The sequence below is a fragment of the Micropterus dolomieu genome, linkage group LG03 (genome assembly GCF_021292245.1).
Source record: "Micropterus dolomieu isolate WLL.071019.BEF.003 ecotype Adirondacks linkage group LG03, ASM2129224v1, whole genome shotgun sequence".
In the NCBI taxonomy this organism is placed as follows: domain Eukaryota; kingdom Metazoa; phylum Chordata; class Actinopteri; order Centrarchiformes; family Centrarchidae; genus Micropterus; species Micropterus dolomieu.
In genome coordinates this window covers 18,985,977-19,002,305 of record NC_060152.1, presented here as the reverse complement: position 1 = coordinate 19,002,305, position 16,329 = coordinate 18,985,977, and the positions used below count along the sequence as shown (strand labels likewise).

Sequence of the window (16,329 nt, the reverse complement as noted above, 5' to 3'; positions counted from 1 at the left end):
CTGATCTGGGACCAGATTAGATCTCCCTCTTGTGATGACCCCTAATAAGAAATACTGTTTAAAGATGTACAGTTATGTTGGTCTGTTCCTCCACAGGAGCAGAAGACCTGCTTGTTTTTGACCCAGTTTGGAATATGATCACTCTTCCTCCATGCACCGGTCGCCACTACAGACAGTCACTGCGACAGCATCACATAATCATCACTCGTGGGCTGACATCACGTAGACCCACTCTGCTCTGCTGTGTGAATGCTGTTGTGGGTGTTTCATTGTACTGTGTCACTGTATTCTCACAGAAATTGCTATCGTCAGTATGATTCAGTCTTTTTTGTTCTTACCCAAAAATGGTGAAAATACTTTTAGGAAGCATCAGCTGCTGGATAGAAATGCATTTTGTGGTATTGGACATCTTTCTTTACAAAGTGTATGTAGATTTGGTCAAACTTTGGACCAATTTTTTTTCTAACACTGACTTTGGAAATCATTTATATGCAATATTAAGGAGTGTGAGAAACATCTGGAAAAACTGTGCTTGAACCCATGTGCATGACCATAGAAGCTTGGTTTCATTTCAGTGAAAGTTGTTGTTGACTAGTCTAAAACATAGTGTTTTCATTTTCTTTGCTTATTTGATCAGTTTAAGTCACATGAAACTGTAATTACTGTAACACACTAAATTGTTTGGCTTTTAAAATAGAGCCAGACAATTGCATGGCTCCATGGGCAGCAAAGTCATTCTACCGTTAGGTACATCACAGAGCTGCTAAAACGGCCGTAGACAACATATATTCAGTGTTACTGAGCATTAATTGAAAATGTGCTGAACATTTTTTTTATATTGTTCTTAAGTTAACCAAAGCAGGTATAAAAACATGTTGTATTCACTAGATACGGATTAAATAGGCACAGACAACAGTCCTCTATTGTGAAGGATTAGGCTTTCATTCACAGCTAAAAATAGCTTTTTCTACCAGTGAATGAATCACATTCTTATGCCTTGATAAAGCTGTTCTGTCCATGTTTTATATTTACAATTTTTAGCTGTAATTCTCTCTGGACCGACAAACATGCGTTCAATGATTTTCAGTGTCGTGGTGGTACGCAATTTCCATTTTGATGCCAATCAGACTTCAGAGTGTTAAAACTCTTATGGCATGAGACCGGCAGTATAAGTATTTTTGAACCTTTCCAGTCAGGAGCTGTGGCACACTGATCCAGTTGGCTTCACAGTAATGCTTCACAATCTGTCAACAATTATGCTTTTTCTCTAGTAAAGGACAGGCTGCAGAGACATTCTCCATATCTCAGTGAGAAAATACAGTAACTTACTGTAGCATCTCTGTACAGTACAGTCTGCAAGCATGGAAAGGGCGGGGGGTTCAGAGGTTGGCAAGGCAGTGCTGTTCAACCATCCCGAGTCCCACATATCATGTCCTAGTGCTGATGTGGCTGAACAGGCATACAGCCCAGATGCGTGACAGCTCCCCACTGCAGAGTATGCTGCTGCATCATTAATAGCAGCCTGGTGGTATTAAGCATCGATAGGCTTTCTGCCTTTTTTCCAGGTTCTTTGCCGCCGATATTCTATTTCCTCTTTTGCTTCTTCATAGCCGCTGCATACTGACTGTCCTGCTTCATTTTGTAATCGCATGTGTACTTCCACAGTCACCATTACAGAAAGCATCACAAGTAAACCAAGCCATACCACAGAGACAAGAACACAATGTGCACTGGACCAAGTTGAGGAACAGCTCATGCACATATAAAAATGGTTAATTCTAGTAGAGGAAATTATGTGGCAGCACCCAAAATAGGAGCCTACAAAGATGTTATCTTGCAACATAAATACTTCTGTCAGTCAAGGCTGAGTTTGGGCCAGGGCAGTACATTTACATGTTCCTCCAGCATCTCCCACCCTGTTCTAATTAAATTTTTAGCACCTGTTCCACCCTTATGTTGCAGGATGACTTCATCCTCTGTAATGATGCAATCCCCTGGCCCTGGCAGGCAAGCCAGAGCAGTAGAAGCAGAACGGAGGAGCCCACCCATCATTTGTCACCTTTTACAATAGGGATGCACTGAAATGAAACAAGTACATTCACATTTTTGTCTTTTTTTTTTTTACCACTGCATAAATTAAATAGTCAAAATGTGCTTTTTACTTGTTCATGTGTTAAGTGAAGCACCTTTTTACTGTTTTTAAAGCAGCATATAAATCAACTGAGAATACACTATCTACTAAATAAACATACTCTCTGGTCAGGGATGAATTCTAAGCAGCATGTTTTCCCCCTGATGACTAACTAGAGACATCAGACCCCTGATGAGCTAATCCCTACTTAGCAGCATCTAACCAAAATACACCATGTGGTGACAATGTAATCAAAGAACCATACATTACAAACACTAAACAACGTGTAAATTTGTTTTTGTTTGTTTATCTGGGTCTATGACAACTGTCTTTCTATTGTGTTGTGATTTGACATTGTGAAACTGTGTATTCTAATAATGCCATGGAATAAGACTTAGCTACCAGGCATAAACTGGAGAGTTACGAAATTACAGCAGGGGTTCTGGCACACCTTCGCCTACTTGCAAGGTGCATGGAGAAGGGGAGCGGTCTTAGAGTATCAAAGCTCCAGGCAGTTGTACTTTATTGTTCTCAACTCAAGTGTTGCTGGAGTTTACTGTGTATACTTATCTACATAAAAATTAGTTACTATTAAATCTATCTGCAGTGAGCTCTATGTCCTTTCTGGTGTGAAAAGCCTGGTTAGCTAAGATTGCTCTTAGTTGGTGTAACATTGTGGACTGGCCAATTGCCATTACTCATGTAGCGAACACACCCACGTACAAATAGGACTCATCGATGCATAACCCATGCATGTATGAAACACACACACACACACACACACACACACACACACACACACACACACACACACAAATACAAACAGGCCTTCCTTTGCATGTCTTTGTGCTTCTCTGCAGCACAGATGGCTGAATAGTGGGTGTCATCCTGCTCTCTGGGCCCCTCCTTCACTCTTTCTCTGTATTCCCCTCTCTTCGCTCCCTCCGCCTTCTCTCAAGGCTGAGCTCGATCCACCCCAGCCGCCCTATCCTTGATATCTCTCTTGTCTCCCTCTCCCTCCCTAACAGCTTTCACACAATGCCTGACACTCTGCTGTTTGGCCTCTCTCTCCCCAGACCAGTGCTAAATGGCCAGATAGATTTGGAAGCATTCATCACTGTAATCATGTTGCTTAATTATTCATAGGCTCCATCAGGCCTTTTCCTGGTGTGGCATGTACTTATTAGAGAGTAGCAACATTAGTCTGCCAGACTCTCGTGGTGCAGAGGGGACAAAGGAGGATAGAGCAGGTTAGCCCTGCACATTGACACTCATGATTATACATCTCTGACTAATGGCTACTTGAAGCCATTAATTTTGTATTCAGAAGAGAAAGACGAGAGGAGTGGAAAATATTGCATTGTGTTTTATGTATTGCTCTATAGCTTCTTACTGTAAACCACATATAGCTGTACAGTTTCTTATTAAATACTAAACTGGATGCCTCATTTCAATTCATGATTGCCAACCATTATAACAGAGGCTTTTGGTTGCAAAGATGCGCAAACATCACAGTCTTCTCTAAATCAAGCTTCATCAGTCCAGATTACAGCGGTCCAGCCTCCAGCTGGGCACACTGGGAGCAGATGGCCCCATAATCACCAGGGTTCATCTAGATCTGAAACAGCAGCCAAAACCAGCTCCCAGTACTTGATTTAATTTCAAGTATATCTTAAAATACAGGATATGTCAGATGGCATCACTGCAAGAGACTCCATAGATCTGGAGGCCGAAAGTGCCAATCATTTCATGTTTGTGGTTATTTAGGACTGGAGTTTGTTATTCAGAGCTGTGCCTACTGGGGTCTGTATGTATAAGTGTGGCATATCCTTTCTCAAGGTTTTAGCCTATATCTTCCCAAATTTTAATCTACAGACTGCTGCAGCTGGGGAATAGGAAAGAGACTGATTCCTATTTTCTGTTAAGGTCGCTAATGCCTCCTGGAATCACATGAAATCAGTTGGATACCGATTTCCCTGATGTACAAAAACACTATGGGATTCAACAGAAGCCCCATACCAACAAGAACAAAGACTTCACCTTTCCCAGCTAGCACTCACATGACTCATGATAAATACCATGTTCAGACATATCCTGCTTCACTCTTTGTCTTTATAATATACACTCCATAACGTACATACCTGAACTTTACATCCATTGTGCAGGCAATATTGTTCCAGATATGTTTCCTATGACCTTTTGTTTTTTTGTTGTTGTTTTTTACATCCTGCCTTTCAGCGGCATCTGTGGTAAAACTTGTCAAAAATATCTAGTGCAATCAGAAGAACAAAACAGGAAACTCCCACAGACATAAGACAGATTTCATGTGTGGTGTTCCCAGTTCTATGGAAAGGCTGCATTAAGCAATATTCAGAATGAGACAAGTGATTGTGATACTTGGTTGCATAGAGTAGGCTGAACTTTTACGCATGTTGCCTCTCTCTTCCACCCACATTTCAACAAATGCTTCTTCTGAGTCATGCACCATAATGACGCCACACTGTGCATGTTTTATCTCCAGAAAAAGACAAAAATACAAAGCATCGTTTGTCATTTTCACAATCCTCCCTATGCCACCGCCTCCTGCAGATATGTGGGAGACAACTGCTTAATAATGTTTCATAAATCCAGCTAGAAAAACGGAGAGTCCGAAAAACATCAAATGCTTGCGACATTCAGCTTCTTCCACAGACAAACTGAAATGATTTCGTCTTCTGGTAGAATGGCTGATGAATTTCAGCTGTTACATAACAGTGCTGAACCTCTTTCACAGTTAAGCAACACAACATGGGAATGCCAACATGTTAATGCCAAACACTGTGCGCCTGCAGATATCATTTCAAGCTGAAGAGCTACCTCGGGGGATTGAAGGAATCAAAGGCTTAGTAGAGATTTGAGCACTGCAGGTCCATCTGAAACATCCTAATGTCAACACAATTGACACAGAAACTGGGATTTTCTGCAGGCAGATTGGGATTGACACAATGCAAACAAGGTCTCCAAATCTGAATTTATATGGTAAATACATTCAAAAGGCTTGAGTCCTATCTGGGACTCAAAGGTAAAAAATTTTATTAGCACGACCATGTTGTACATTGTCACAGCTAAAATGTATTAAACACTAAACAGGCTACTGTTGCCTTTTCTTCCACAGTAAAACAGCATATTTTAATGACATAAAAATGCGTAATTACCACAACTGAGACCACAACAGGACAAGAACTGTATTGAATTTCTTTTTTGCTTGCTTTCAGTGTTATAAAAAGCGTCCCCCGTTTAAATGACTGATAGAGTGGCTTTGAGCTGGATCTGTGAAATTGGTAATCTATCCTGGAACTAAATCCAATTTAGTTAAATTTTCTATTTCAAGAGAAGGACATATATGCAAATTATCTTTATTTAGAATGAGGTGTACTTTTTTGTAAGGGAGACGAGACTGGAGGTCTTAAAGCAACAACATAATGCCCTTGAGCGTGTTTTAAGTAGATTTAGGCAATCTCATGGCCTAAATGAGGGCATGTTTTGGTTAAAAGACTATAATAATTGATCCACTTAAGGACAGACCGTTTTTCTACGGTCTCCCTGACAAACAGCAGGCAGGCAGCCAGCATCAGTAAGATCTGACACTTCCTTTTGCTTCCTTCTTATCTCACACTGGGTCTTTGCTGCCTCTCGTGCCCTCACTCTGCCTTTGACTCAGTTGTCTTTGTAGCCGATCTGTACTGAAGTCTTTCTTCCTGGGTATTCTCCTTTGGAACTGCATGTCATCTTTCCCGAGTTCTACTTTTACTTTCTTGTCACTTCATGCACTTTTTGAGTTTTGCAAATTGTTGGTACGTGTCTCTTACAGATCCTTCTATACTGCATCTTGTGCTTGAGTGTTTTCTTGAAACTTACAGCAATTTGAAGTAACGCAACTCACTCTGAAACACATTCAATTGCTTTGGAAGTGAAACCTTTAAGTTATTTTAAATATCTGTCTGTCAAGTTTATTTTCTTTTCAGGAGTCCTTCGGGACATGGATGCATTTCATCAATGTGTGTATGTGAAGTATGATGACCTATGATGCTCTCTGCTTTACTTTAATTAATAATCTCCTCTGTCTTGTTTCTGTTGTATGCGTATCCTATTTCTTGCTTTTTGTGATAATAATTAATTGAGTCTTTTATATTGAAGCATGTCAAATAAATAAAACTGTGCTGAACTGAATGTATAGTGGCAGAGGAAGGGGGCGAATTGAAAGGGAAAAGGGGTTAAAACATTCATATCTCTTTCCCCCAGTCTCTTATATATGCACATATACAATTCTCATCACATCGTGCCAGCTCTCCTGGGAGCCCATCTAGCAGATGCATCTTATGGAAATGAGGCTTTGAGGTTATATGTATAAGTTGTGTGAGCCTCAAAAGAGAACGTGAGGCAGAGGCAGAGTAGTGTGGTCGTTGTGTTTATTTATTAATATTATTATTGTGTGCATTTGTTGAAGTGGGGATGTGACCAGAAAGCTAAAGGCAATTACTGATATTTTTATTAGTGGTGGAGACTCCAGATCCATACCACATGCAATACATTATACACCATGTTATATACATAATGATATTTGTATATAACATTTAACTCAACTTCACAAAATGCTGTGTCATTGGTTTAAATCAGAGGCATGTGGTATCACCCCAGTGGGAACAAATTGGTCTTAAACTCCCAGTGAGAGGTCAGAATGTACAACTGATAAAAGAGCCCAGCATGGCCAGTTTTAACCTAGCAAACTGCAAAGACATATTGAGGGGATGACCTCTTCCCAGGCTCTCAGGCAGTATGTTGCCCTGCACAGTCTCTGTGGCCTATTGTTCGTGGTAATGAGGTGCTCTGTTAATGAACAGCAGGAAAAACAGCTAATGTTGTTCTGCTGGGGCCAGCTAGCCACTTGTACAAAGCAAAAAAAGACACGGTTCTGATTTAATAAAGACAAACTTGAGGAAACAGAGATGGTGTCGCTTTCCCACATTTAACATCAGCTTCCGCTCACATGCTGTCCTCTTCATCTGTCTCACTTGTTCCCATTGAACCCGTAAACACACATTTTTTTTAAAGCCCTCTCCTCATCGTTCTCCCTCTCAGCATCACTTGGCCGCTGAGGGTGGTTGCCATGGTAACACCACCCACAGGAGCCGGCTACCTTCCCTGTTACCGTAGCAACTGGTTCCCCACAGAATTTCAAGCATGTCTCTCTATCGCTCTCTCACATGAAAGAGTCCCCATACGTTTGGTTCGACTTTCTATCTGCGGCAGGTCGCTGATCGCTGGCTTAATGGTTGGTTAGCTTTCCTGACCACTCTCTGTTGGTTGTTTACAAGCCATTTAAATTACTTATACAATACTGGGCCCTGCTGAATTGGGCTTTTTGTTTCTCTTCCGTGCGACTAAAAACTTAAATGTTTACCTTATAATACTCTAGAAATGTTTCTACTTTGCCAGTAATGTTTAATTATATAGTAATGCAAATGACAAATTAACTAAAGGAATAATAACTTTATCAGATCTATTATAATACAACTGAAATTCAATGATTTTATCAATTAATAATAAATAGCCATTTATCAAGCAAAATGGCAAAACTTGCTGGTTTTAGCTTCTTAACTTTAAAGATTTGCAACTTTTTCTATGTTTTATATAAATTGAATATATTTGGATTTGTCAGACAAATCAAAGTATTTTAAATCAATACCTTGAGATCTGGTAAAATGTAATGGGAATTATTCAAGAATAAAATTATTAGTTGCAGACATAAATATAACATCACATAATACACCAATGTTCCTGCATTAACATTAATATATATTTATATACATATATAATAAATATACAAAAACACAGACACACCTGCACGCTGTTAATACAATATACCCTGTTAAGCAATATAGTATTGACTAATAGTAAACCCCTATATTGACAGCATTATATTGTATTCTTTTTGATGACCCCACTTTTGCTTACTAGTTGCCGTTGCTAAATATTCTCAATATTGTGAATCAGTAGCTGACTTAATGATTCGTCACGTCGCTCTGATTCCTCTGGTACAGCGGCAAACAGCCTGCATGTTCCAACACAATTGATTATCTTTCAATTTTGCTTCAAATGTCTGTATTTCCAAGACTTACTTCAAGCATGCTTATACTTATATTACAAAAGATGGGATATGTACAAATATGAATAACATGATTATCATAGAGTCAGTCAGTGAAGATCACCAGAAGGGAAATCACCTCACCTTAAGGTAGCTTAAGCAGCATTGTGGTGCAACTGCTGTTCTAGCCAGTGCTTTACACAAATGCTAATTTTAAAAGGCACTGCACTAATAACAATATAAAGTTATTTATCATCTTCCCTTGTAGCATTTCCATTAGCACTAGAAAGCACAGTTTGACAAACCCACTGGCAAGTAATAATAATGACAACTGAGATCATGTAGAACTGACATGTCCTGTTGCTTTAGCCATCTCAGTCTTATTTTAGACCGGGCCACTCTGGTGAGATAATGTGTGCTGGCTGTGCAGTCTGCCAGTCTGTGCTGCAGAATCACTCAGTAGATTAAATATTAGTGTTATCTCATTTCCTCAGGCCATAAAGTCTCCACAGACTGTCCAACTGAAGGGAAAATGGCTTAATCATTGAGACAATCTGTACAAAAGACCCCTCACCAGAACCTCCATTTGTTCTTGGTACTTTTATTACATTCTTTTTCCAAGCCACTTCTAGACTCATGAGAAGTATCCAATTTGTCAGATGAGCTTCAGCGAGTACTGGCTGTTAACTGGCACAGCTTGGCCTTGGCGAACATAATGACTCTGAGCTGAGGAAAGAATGAAATACTGTTTGTCTCTCCCCATCACTGGCTGAGTCCTAATGTTGATGATTAACAGCAGCCACAGCAGCACCTGAGTCTCTCTGTCATCTATAGCTGTTTGTAGCACCAGTTTTGTTGTTTACAGAAGGCATACCATCTGTGTATACTGTATTAAATAGAGGCAGTCAATTGCAGAGAATCTTTGGGTTGCTGAATACTGAGCATCGAGTCAAATACTGTGGGAACATTTTGTCTTGAGGGAAGGGAGGGCATGTTTGAGACTCCTCTGCAGTAAGTGCACACTCCTCTACAATAACTTCCATCCTAAAACACATTAACACTAGTAAATAAACAACCGCTAGCAATGATTTTGGTTGCCATATCTGGAAAAAAAAACAAAAAAACAAAAAAAACTGTACAGATTGAATATCCAATTTTCAATAGCAAGCTAACTTTACTGTTTGTTCACAAACCTCACAGCTGAATGCAACAAGTTCACACCAGCTGTCTGGGCATTGTCAGCATTCTGGGAAATGCAGGAAATCACTAAAAGATCCTTTGATGGCATGCATTAAGGGAAAATGGGTACAACAACAGGCAAGTTACAACACAAGCCTCACAAAACAACTCCTGGAATGTGTTGAACCGAATTGATTGGTTCATTGGTAGTAAGAATATCTGATGGTAAAACATTTAAGTGCTCTAGTAAGGTGTAGTGAGAATAGAGAACCAGTAGATGCAAATGAAGACTGGCAGAGTCAGATGTCTGAAAGTATCAAGAATGAAGGAAAAAATGACAGACTCGTAAAGTGCAGAAAACATAACAAAACGAAGGGTGAGTTTGGAGGATGAATTATTCAAGAACAATCACAAGGAAAGTAAAAAGATGTCACTGGCCACTGAAGGCTGCTGAGGCAGATGGAGAAGCAGTGTCTGGGAGAGTGGGTAGGGGAGGGGTAATGAGTGCCTTTGGGATGTGGCAGTGGGAGAGAAAGAGAGGCTGGGGCAGAGACAGAGAGGAGGGATGAGGGGGGCGGAGGCTAGTAGCAGATAGACGTGGGGATTTTCTTTTGTGCTCTGTAAAGTGAGGCTAGGGAGTGGACCTTGAGGGCAGGGAAGGGTGAGGGGTATATAAAAACCAGGTAGCATGAAGAGAGAGGACTGGCTTCGGAGCGTTGAGAGGGTGCGTGACAAGTGCCAAAGCCCCGTCGACAAACGAAAGCCTAGACCTTTCCACAACATTCAATAATTGATGCAGCTTCTGCAGTGTGCCATTTTTATAAAGCAGCAAGTGTGTGGTAAACGTGTGTGTGCTTATCTGTGAGTGTGTGACCTAATTGTGGGTGTGTGTACCAATCAATACCAGTTTACCTTTGTTACTTTTGGATTATGTGTCGGAGATTAGCTTTTAGTCATTCTGACAGAGCTGTATGTTTTGTAGCCAATGTGGCGCAAATGATGGCAGAGCGAAAATGACCTGCCAAAAACTGTATCCGTTTCTCTCCAAAACAGCATCCAATGTTCTTCTGCAGAATGTCACTGGCCTGATCCGCAACCCCACACTCTCTGAAACCCTGCAGCCACGGCCGTTAAGGAAATGAGATTTGCAGTCCTGCTTTCATACAAGTCAGTGCCCCACTCTGGCCACAGTGTTTACTTACTTCTGCCCCCCTCGACCCCATCTCAATTCAAGGCCACCTGTGAATACATGTACATGACAGAGATGGATCTCTGTGCTCTCCCAGCAGCTTGGTCTCAGTAGCAATAGGGCTGGGTTCCTCCATTAGCATGCACTCCATCTTGCAACCCACATAACATTCTACATGCTCTACATCACTTTCTCCTCTTTCACCCTCATGCTCTCCGGTTCTGAAATCATCCGCCATGCCAGGGCAATCCCCTCTCTCTCCACCAGCAATGTGTTTCCCTGCACTCTGTCTCTCTCCTCCTGAACATGGAGGACAAGCGTTATCGCCACACTGCAGATGTTTTTAAGAAGGGGCTCCTCTGAAACCTCCCACTGGCTGCGGCAGGACTAAACATCTCGCTTCGCCCAGGCATTAAAACTTCTCCGTAGAAATCCAGCCAATTAGGCTTACTGATATCTCTGCCCTGCAAGACTACGGAGCTGGATGTGATCAGGATGGCTACGCTATCCCTCTAGGTGACACTGAATAAACAAACCACAGTCGTCCCATGTGGGCTTCAGCTTTTACAGACACAGGTGCAAGCAATCATATTTGATCTGCAAATAGTCAAGGCTTGAAATACAAGTTACATTGGACATTCAGTATGTGGATGATGAAAGGTAAAGTAATCTTTGGGAAACTTATAGTTAATCTAAATTCTTTTTTATGCTATTCCCTGATTATGAGTAACTGTGCAGTCTGGGAAGCCTAAGAAATTAACTCATCAAATGTGCATTAGGTTATGCATGACAGGCTATAGAGATGACATGAAGTGATGAGGCTTGCAAGCAAACATTATTAAACTCTGAATTGGGAATTACTCGGTTTCCAACGGAGACGCATAATTTGAAATATTTCAGAAAGGCCAGAATACAAGATTAAATCATCGAAACCAGGATTTAGCTGAGCCTCCCTGAACCTATTGGGAGTGTGCCGTGCAAATGTGCAATTAATTTCAATTTATTTTCAGCAGAAAAGCTGGATGAACTCCATGCCCGGAGACACAAACACAATATGTATACTTTATTCATTTACAGCCTAGACACTCTACACTACTAGCTCTCTAAACCACACAACGCTGAAAGGCCCGGAAAATGCATTTAAATCATTCATTAGTTTGTCACCTCCAGGCCAGGTGAAGGCACATTTACAGCGCTCCATCCCTCCGGTACAGTGTAGCTCTCATTTCACAATGACTCTGCAGGATTTAATCCAGGTCCTGTGTGTGTGCTGCAGTTGAAAAAACATTGGAAAGGAAGCCAGATACAGAGAACGGGGGGGAAACATGTGGCACAATAAAATGGTACGTTTTATGCCCACTGGCACATGGATATAGTAGAGAATAGCAAGCACACGGGAATCCATTAGTGGAACCCGATTATCTCTTGGCTCTGAAATTAATTAAGTGAGTGTAGGGCAGAATGGGTGTGTGTGTGAGAGAGATCTGGTTGTCCTTATCTTTTTTTTTCTTGTTTATTTTTTTTAAGCAAATCCTCTTGTGTTACTGCATTGAAAGGCAGATGGGGGTGGGAGGTGCATCAATCTGTATGGCTATATTCCAGCAAAGGGTCTGAAATTGCTATTGGTGGGTATCTGGTGGTGGTGGGGGTTATACAGCAACTTTGTGACTCACCATTTTCATTTAATCTTTAGCCACATTAAAATGTGCTTCCTATCCTTCTGCTCTTTCCTTCCCTATTCTTTCCCTCCCTTTCCTCCCTTTATGCTTTATGCTTTCACAGACCTTCTATATTTCCTGAAACTGGTAGATACAGTAGGTCTGTCTCTGGGTCTGCCACAACTGTTGGGCTCGGGTTCACAATGCAGTCATTTGTCTTGATAAATACAGAACCAGTTGACTAAAGCCGAGAACACCTGTAGTCCCTGGCCCTCGTTTTATCAAATATGGCTACACACGAGCGCCATGATAGTATGACTGTTTTCTTAAATCCGATTTTCCTGTGTAGGGGCTGAGCTCCCTAGCTACAGTCTGGCTTTGTGTTTTGTTGATATGCGATTATACACAGCATTATTCTGATTCCCTAATGTTTGTGATCTTAAAGAGCAGGCATGGATGGTATGATGATACCAAAGGATGATATAATTTTGTCAACTGTTATCGGATATTATGCCAAACCATTTCTGCAGCTGTTTCTTTAACATCTCTTAGTCCACTGTAGGCAATGTTGCAAATCAATAAGCCAAACTTCTAAATGACAATATTGTATTTCTTATTTAAACATTTTGAATCAATGCAATGAGGTACTTCCAAGATTTACCAAAACAAGACATTGCTGTCCGGTAATTCTATCCATAAAGAGATTGTCCATTAACTAGATCATGATAGTGCTGATATAGATAAAATCCTCTGTAATGGTTTATGTAATTTCATATCTTAAGAGCTGAAACGGTTAGTTGCTTAATTAATTAAGAAATAATTGGCAACCATTTCGATAATCAAATACTCATTTGAGAATCTTTTTATGCAAAACTCAAAAACCTGACACCTTCCAGCTTCTCAAATATGAATTCTTACCATTTTCTAACAATAAACTAAATGCCCTTGGGGTCTTGGGTTGGACAAAACAAACTATCTAAATATGTATATATATATTTCCTGACATTTTATAGATCCAACAATTCATCAATTAATTGAGAAAATAATGGTTAGACATCAATATTAACTGTTAATGAAAATAAGGAATTAGTTGCAGCCCTAATCACAACATCTACTGTGTGTGTATATATTGTGATATAATATGTTAACTTGAGAAATTGTTGTTATTGCTAATAAAATAACTAGTCAGGAATGTATATTTTTCAAAAAAAACCCAGCAGATGAAATACCTGACTAAGTATTCCATCACACTCATGTAAAAATCATATTAAAATGTAATGCCATAAAGTAGTCCTGCTCATTGATTTGCTAAATTGACCTACTATGCACAAAGATGTATAAGGGATTGCTAACACGGTATAAATGGTATGGCAAAATCAGTTGACAAACTCATCTCACATGTTATATTGTCCACATCTATATTATGAAAACTATAATGTAATTTACTGTGATATGTCATGCATATTGCCCACTTCTATTAAAGATGAAACTAACTCACATAAAGGCCACTGTCACACAAAACCAAACATATTTTATTTAATCCAAAAGTCCATGGATGCTAAGCTACATGATAGAAGTTTACAGGCTGACCATAAAGGTGGTTGTCATCTGTCATCTTGTCACCCTTTTATTTACTATTCAGTGTGTTAATTAGCTAAATACTTTAAAAGGTGCTGCGACAGCTAAGTGTTATTATATACATCTGATATAAACCTGGGAAGCCATTACTGGATTTGACATTTGTGACAACCTGGCGTCAGTGTGTCAGTCTAATCACAACACCAACAACATGGGATGATGCTGAATTTGTATGTTAGCTTAAAAGACTTCACTAATCCAGAACACTTACTGAAAATTAAATTTACAAATGTAATTATATTCTGATTGGATGTTATCCTGGTACACTAAAGTATAAAAGAGAGATCAAAACAAATTTGTTGAATTCACACATTTGAGCTGAATGAATATTGAGTAAATTATGGGAAGCTGACAGTTTTATTAGGACTAATACCACAGAGTAATCCAGCCAGTCAACCCTCTCACAGTGTAATCTTCAGCATAAACCTTCATGGGCAGGTCTCCTTATATGAAGCTAAAGCCTGTTCCTCAGCATAGCAGTAATCCCACTAAGGCTCTTAGAGAAGTGAAAATTATTTCAGAATGAAAGGAGAGGCTTTATGACTGTTACAAACTCACTGTGGGAAGATGGCTAATAAATAAACATCTCACCAATCCTCTTAAGGGGGAGACTGAACCAACAGTCAAATTGCCCCATATTCTAGCTCAGATACTATATCAGGAGCAGGAGGTTCATTCACTGATCATTTCCAGGTGGAAAAGTACGTTTGACTTGAGCCACAGCTCCAGCTGGGACATCATGACTCATCCTCCGTCTCCAAATTCACACGCACCTCCGACACCACCCTGCTCCTACACACGAGTGACCATGCTCCAACCTGAATCCATGCCCTCACTTCTATCGCAGGGTGGAGATGATGGATGACTGAAAAGTTATAGCGGAATAAAGGTCGAGTCCATCAAACTGTGCGTCTGCTGGAAGTCTTAAGGGGGAGGGGCAGCTCGTGGCCCATTGATCTGTCCTCTGTAGCCTACAAGAGACTTTCCCCATTTCCTCTCTGCCTATTGATGGAGACGGATGCCAATAGGATAACCCCGTATCACTCATTAGTACACTCCGTAACACACTGCATGGCCAATGATTTATCAAAGTCGGATGACCAGTTTATTAACATTGCATTTTCATGGCAAGATGAAACAAGATGATCCACAGGAAATCTGGCAATGGTTCATGCGCCACAGTGGTTTAAAATCCCGATTCTCACTGAAAGATTAAAATTTTTAGTTTTATAATCTATTCGGTGCTCTTTCATGAAATGTATCACAGAACAGCAACTGAATGACTCTATTCGGCTCAAGAGCTGCAGCACCACTCCTCTAAATGACGGATGCGAGCTGATTTCTACCTCTGACAAGGCCAGATGGGACGCAATGAGACGGGATTTGATATCCATCCCTCCACAGAGCGAAAGGCCTGTGTGACATTTTCCATGTCCGATACAGGCCCAGACTTGACGCAGCGAGCCAAATGCACTGTGCACCACATCTTTAAGAAGCCTATTATATTTACGTCCTGAGTTTTAGCCACCTTATCGCAGCATACATAGGCTTTTGCAATTATAATCCTTTCACTATCACTGCGTTTTAGTTTTGTTTTTTGTGGTCGTTGCGTGTCATTACTCTTGTTGACATGGCACGGTTGCTCGAGGATGCATTTACAAATTAAACCTGCCCCAGATAAGAGTGCGTGTCAGCAATATGGGGATAGGAGTAACTGTATGCGTGGCATGTGTAATGTCGACATGGAGTAAAATACGGCGTATTGTCAAAAAGTCACACCGACATTCAGCTAAACATAGGCTACAGCAGAAAAAAAATTCAGCGTTAGAAATGACTCAGATTGCGTCCTTCTTACCTCGACGTTTTCCCACACGCAGTAGGACAATACAGCCATCAATATAGGTATTGCGGTATGTCCCATTTTCTCGCCTTCTTTTGTCTCGTTTAATGACGAAGTTGCTACTCTAAAATAACTGACTCCAACATAGGCTGTCTGGTTACATCAGCTGAAGCGATGGACACTGCGTTCGTCGGCGCCTTCCTGCGATATCTCCTGCGTCTGCGTCCTGTTCGCTCTTGCCAATGGGCTCTCCGATGGTAGGCTGGGATTTTCTGTGGATGAAGTCTGTCAGAACCAAGCCCTGTTTCTGCGGGTATTTATCTCAGGCTGTACTCAAGGCGTCCTCGCTGTGGCTTAGTAAAGGGAGACATCTGGTGGTGATGGAGTGGGGATGCGCGGCAGGCTCGCATACTGAGTTTCTGCGTCAGTGTAAAAGGGAGAATCCACCTGAAATTACAAATAACGTTACCAGTTTTAATTTGTGAATTTATTAAATAGGTTTCACCTCAGGATAAACAGTAAACTGACTGACTGACTGTATGATGGTGTCATCTAGGGGAAAACGCTGGA

At 40.7% G+C, this 16,329-nt stretch overlaps 1 protein-coding gene across 3 annotated transcripts in view; it reads right to left on the bottom strand.

Annotated features, from left to right (window-relative positions):
* aplp1 (amyloid beta (A4) precursor-like protein 1) overlaps positions 1-16,021 on the bottom strand; it is a 33,879-nt gene extending 17,858 nt beyond the window's left edge. For 2 of the 3 annotated variants that reach the window (XM_046044180.1, XM_046044181.1), the window contains exon 1: positions 15,775-16,018. In XM_046044180.1, coding sequence (XP_045900136.1) covers positions 15,775-15,840 — 66 coding nt within the window. In that variant the 5' untranslated portion in view covers positions 15,841-16,018. Of the gene's footprint in view, positions 1-15,774 lie in introns of all 3 variants that reach the window. The other variant, XM_046044182.1, reaches the window with a different exon arrangement.
* Positions 16,022-16,329: the final 308 nt, after the last annotated feature.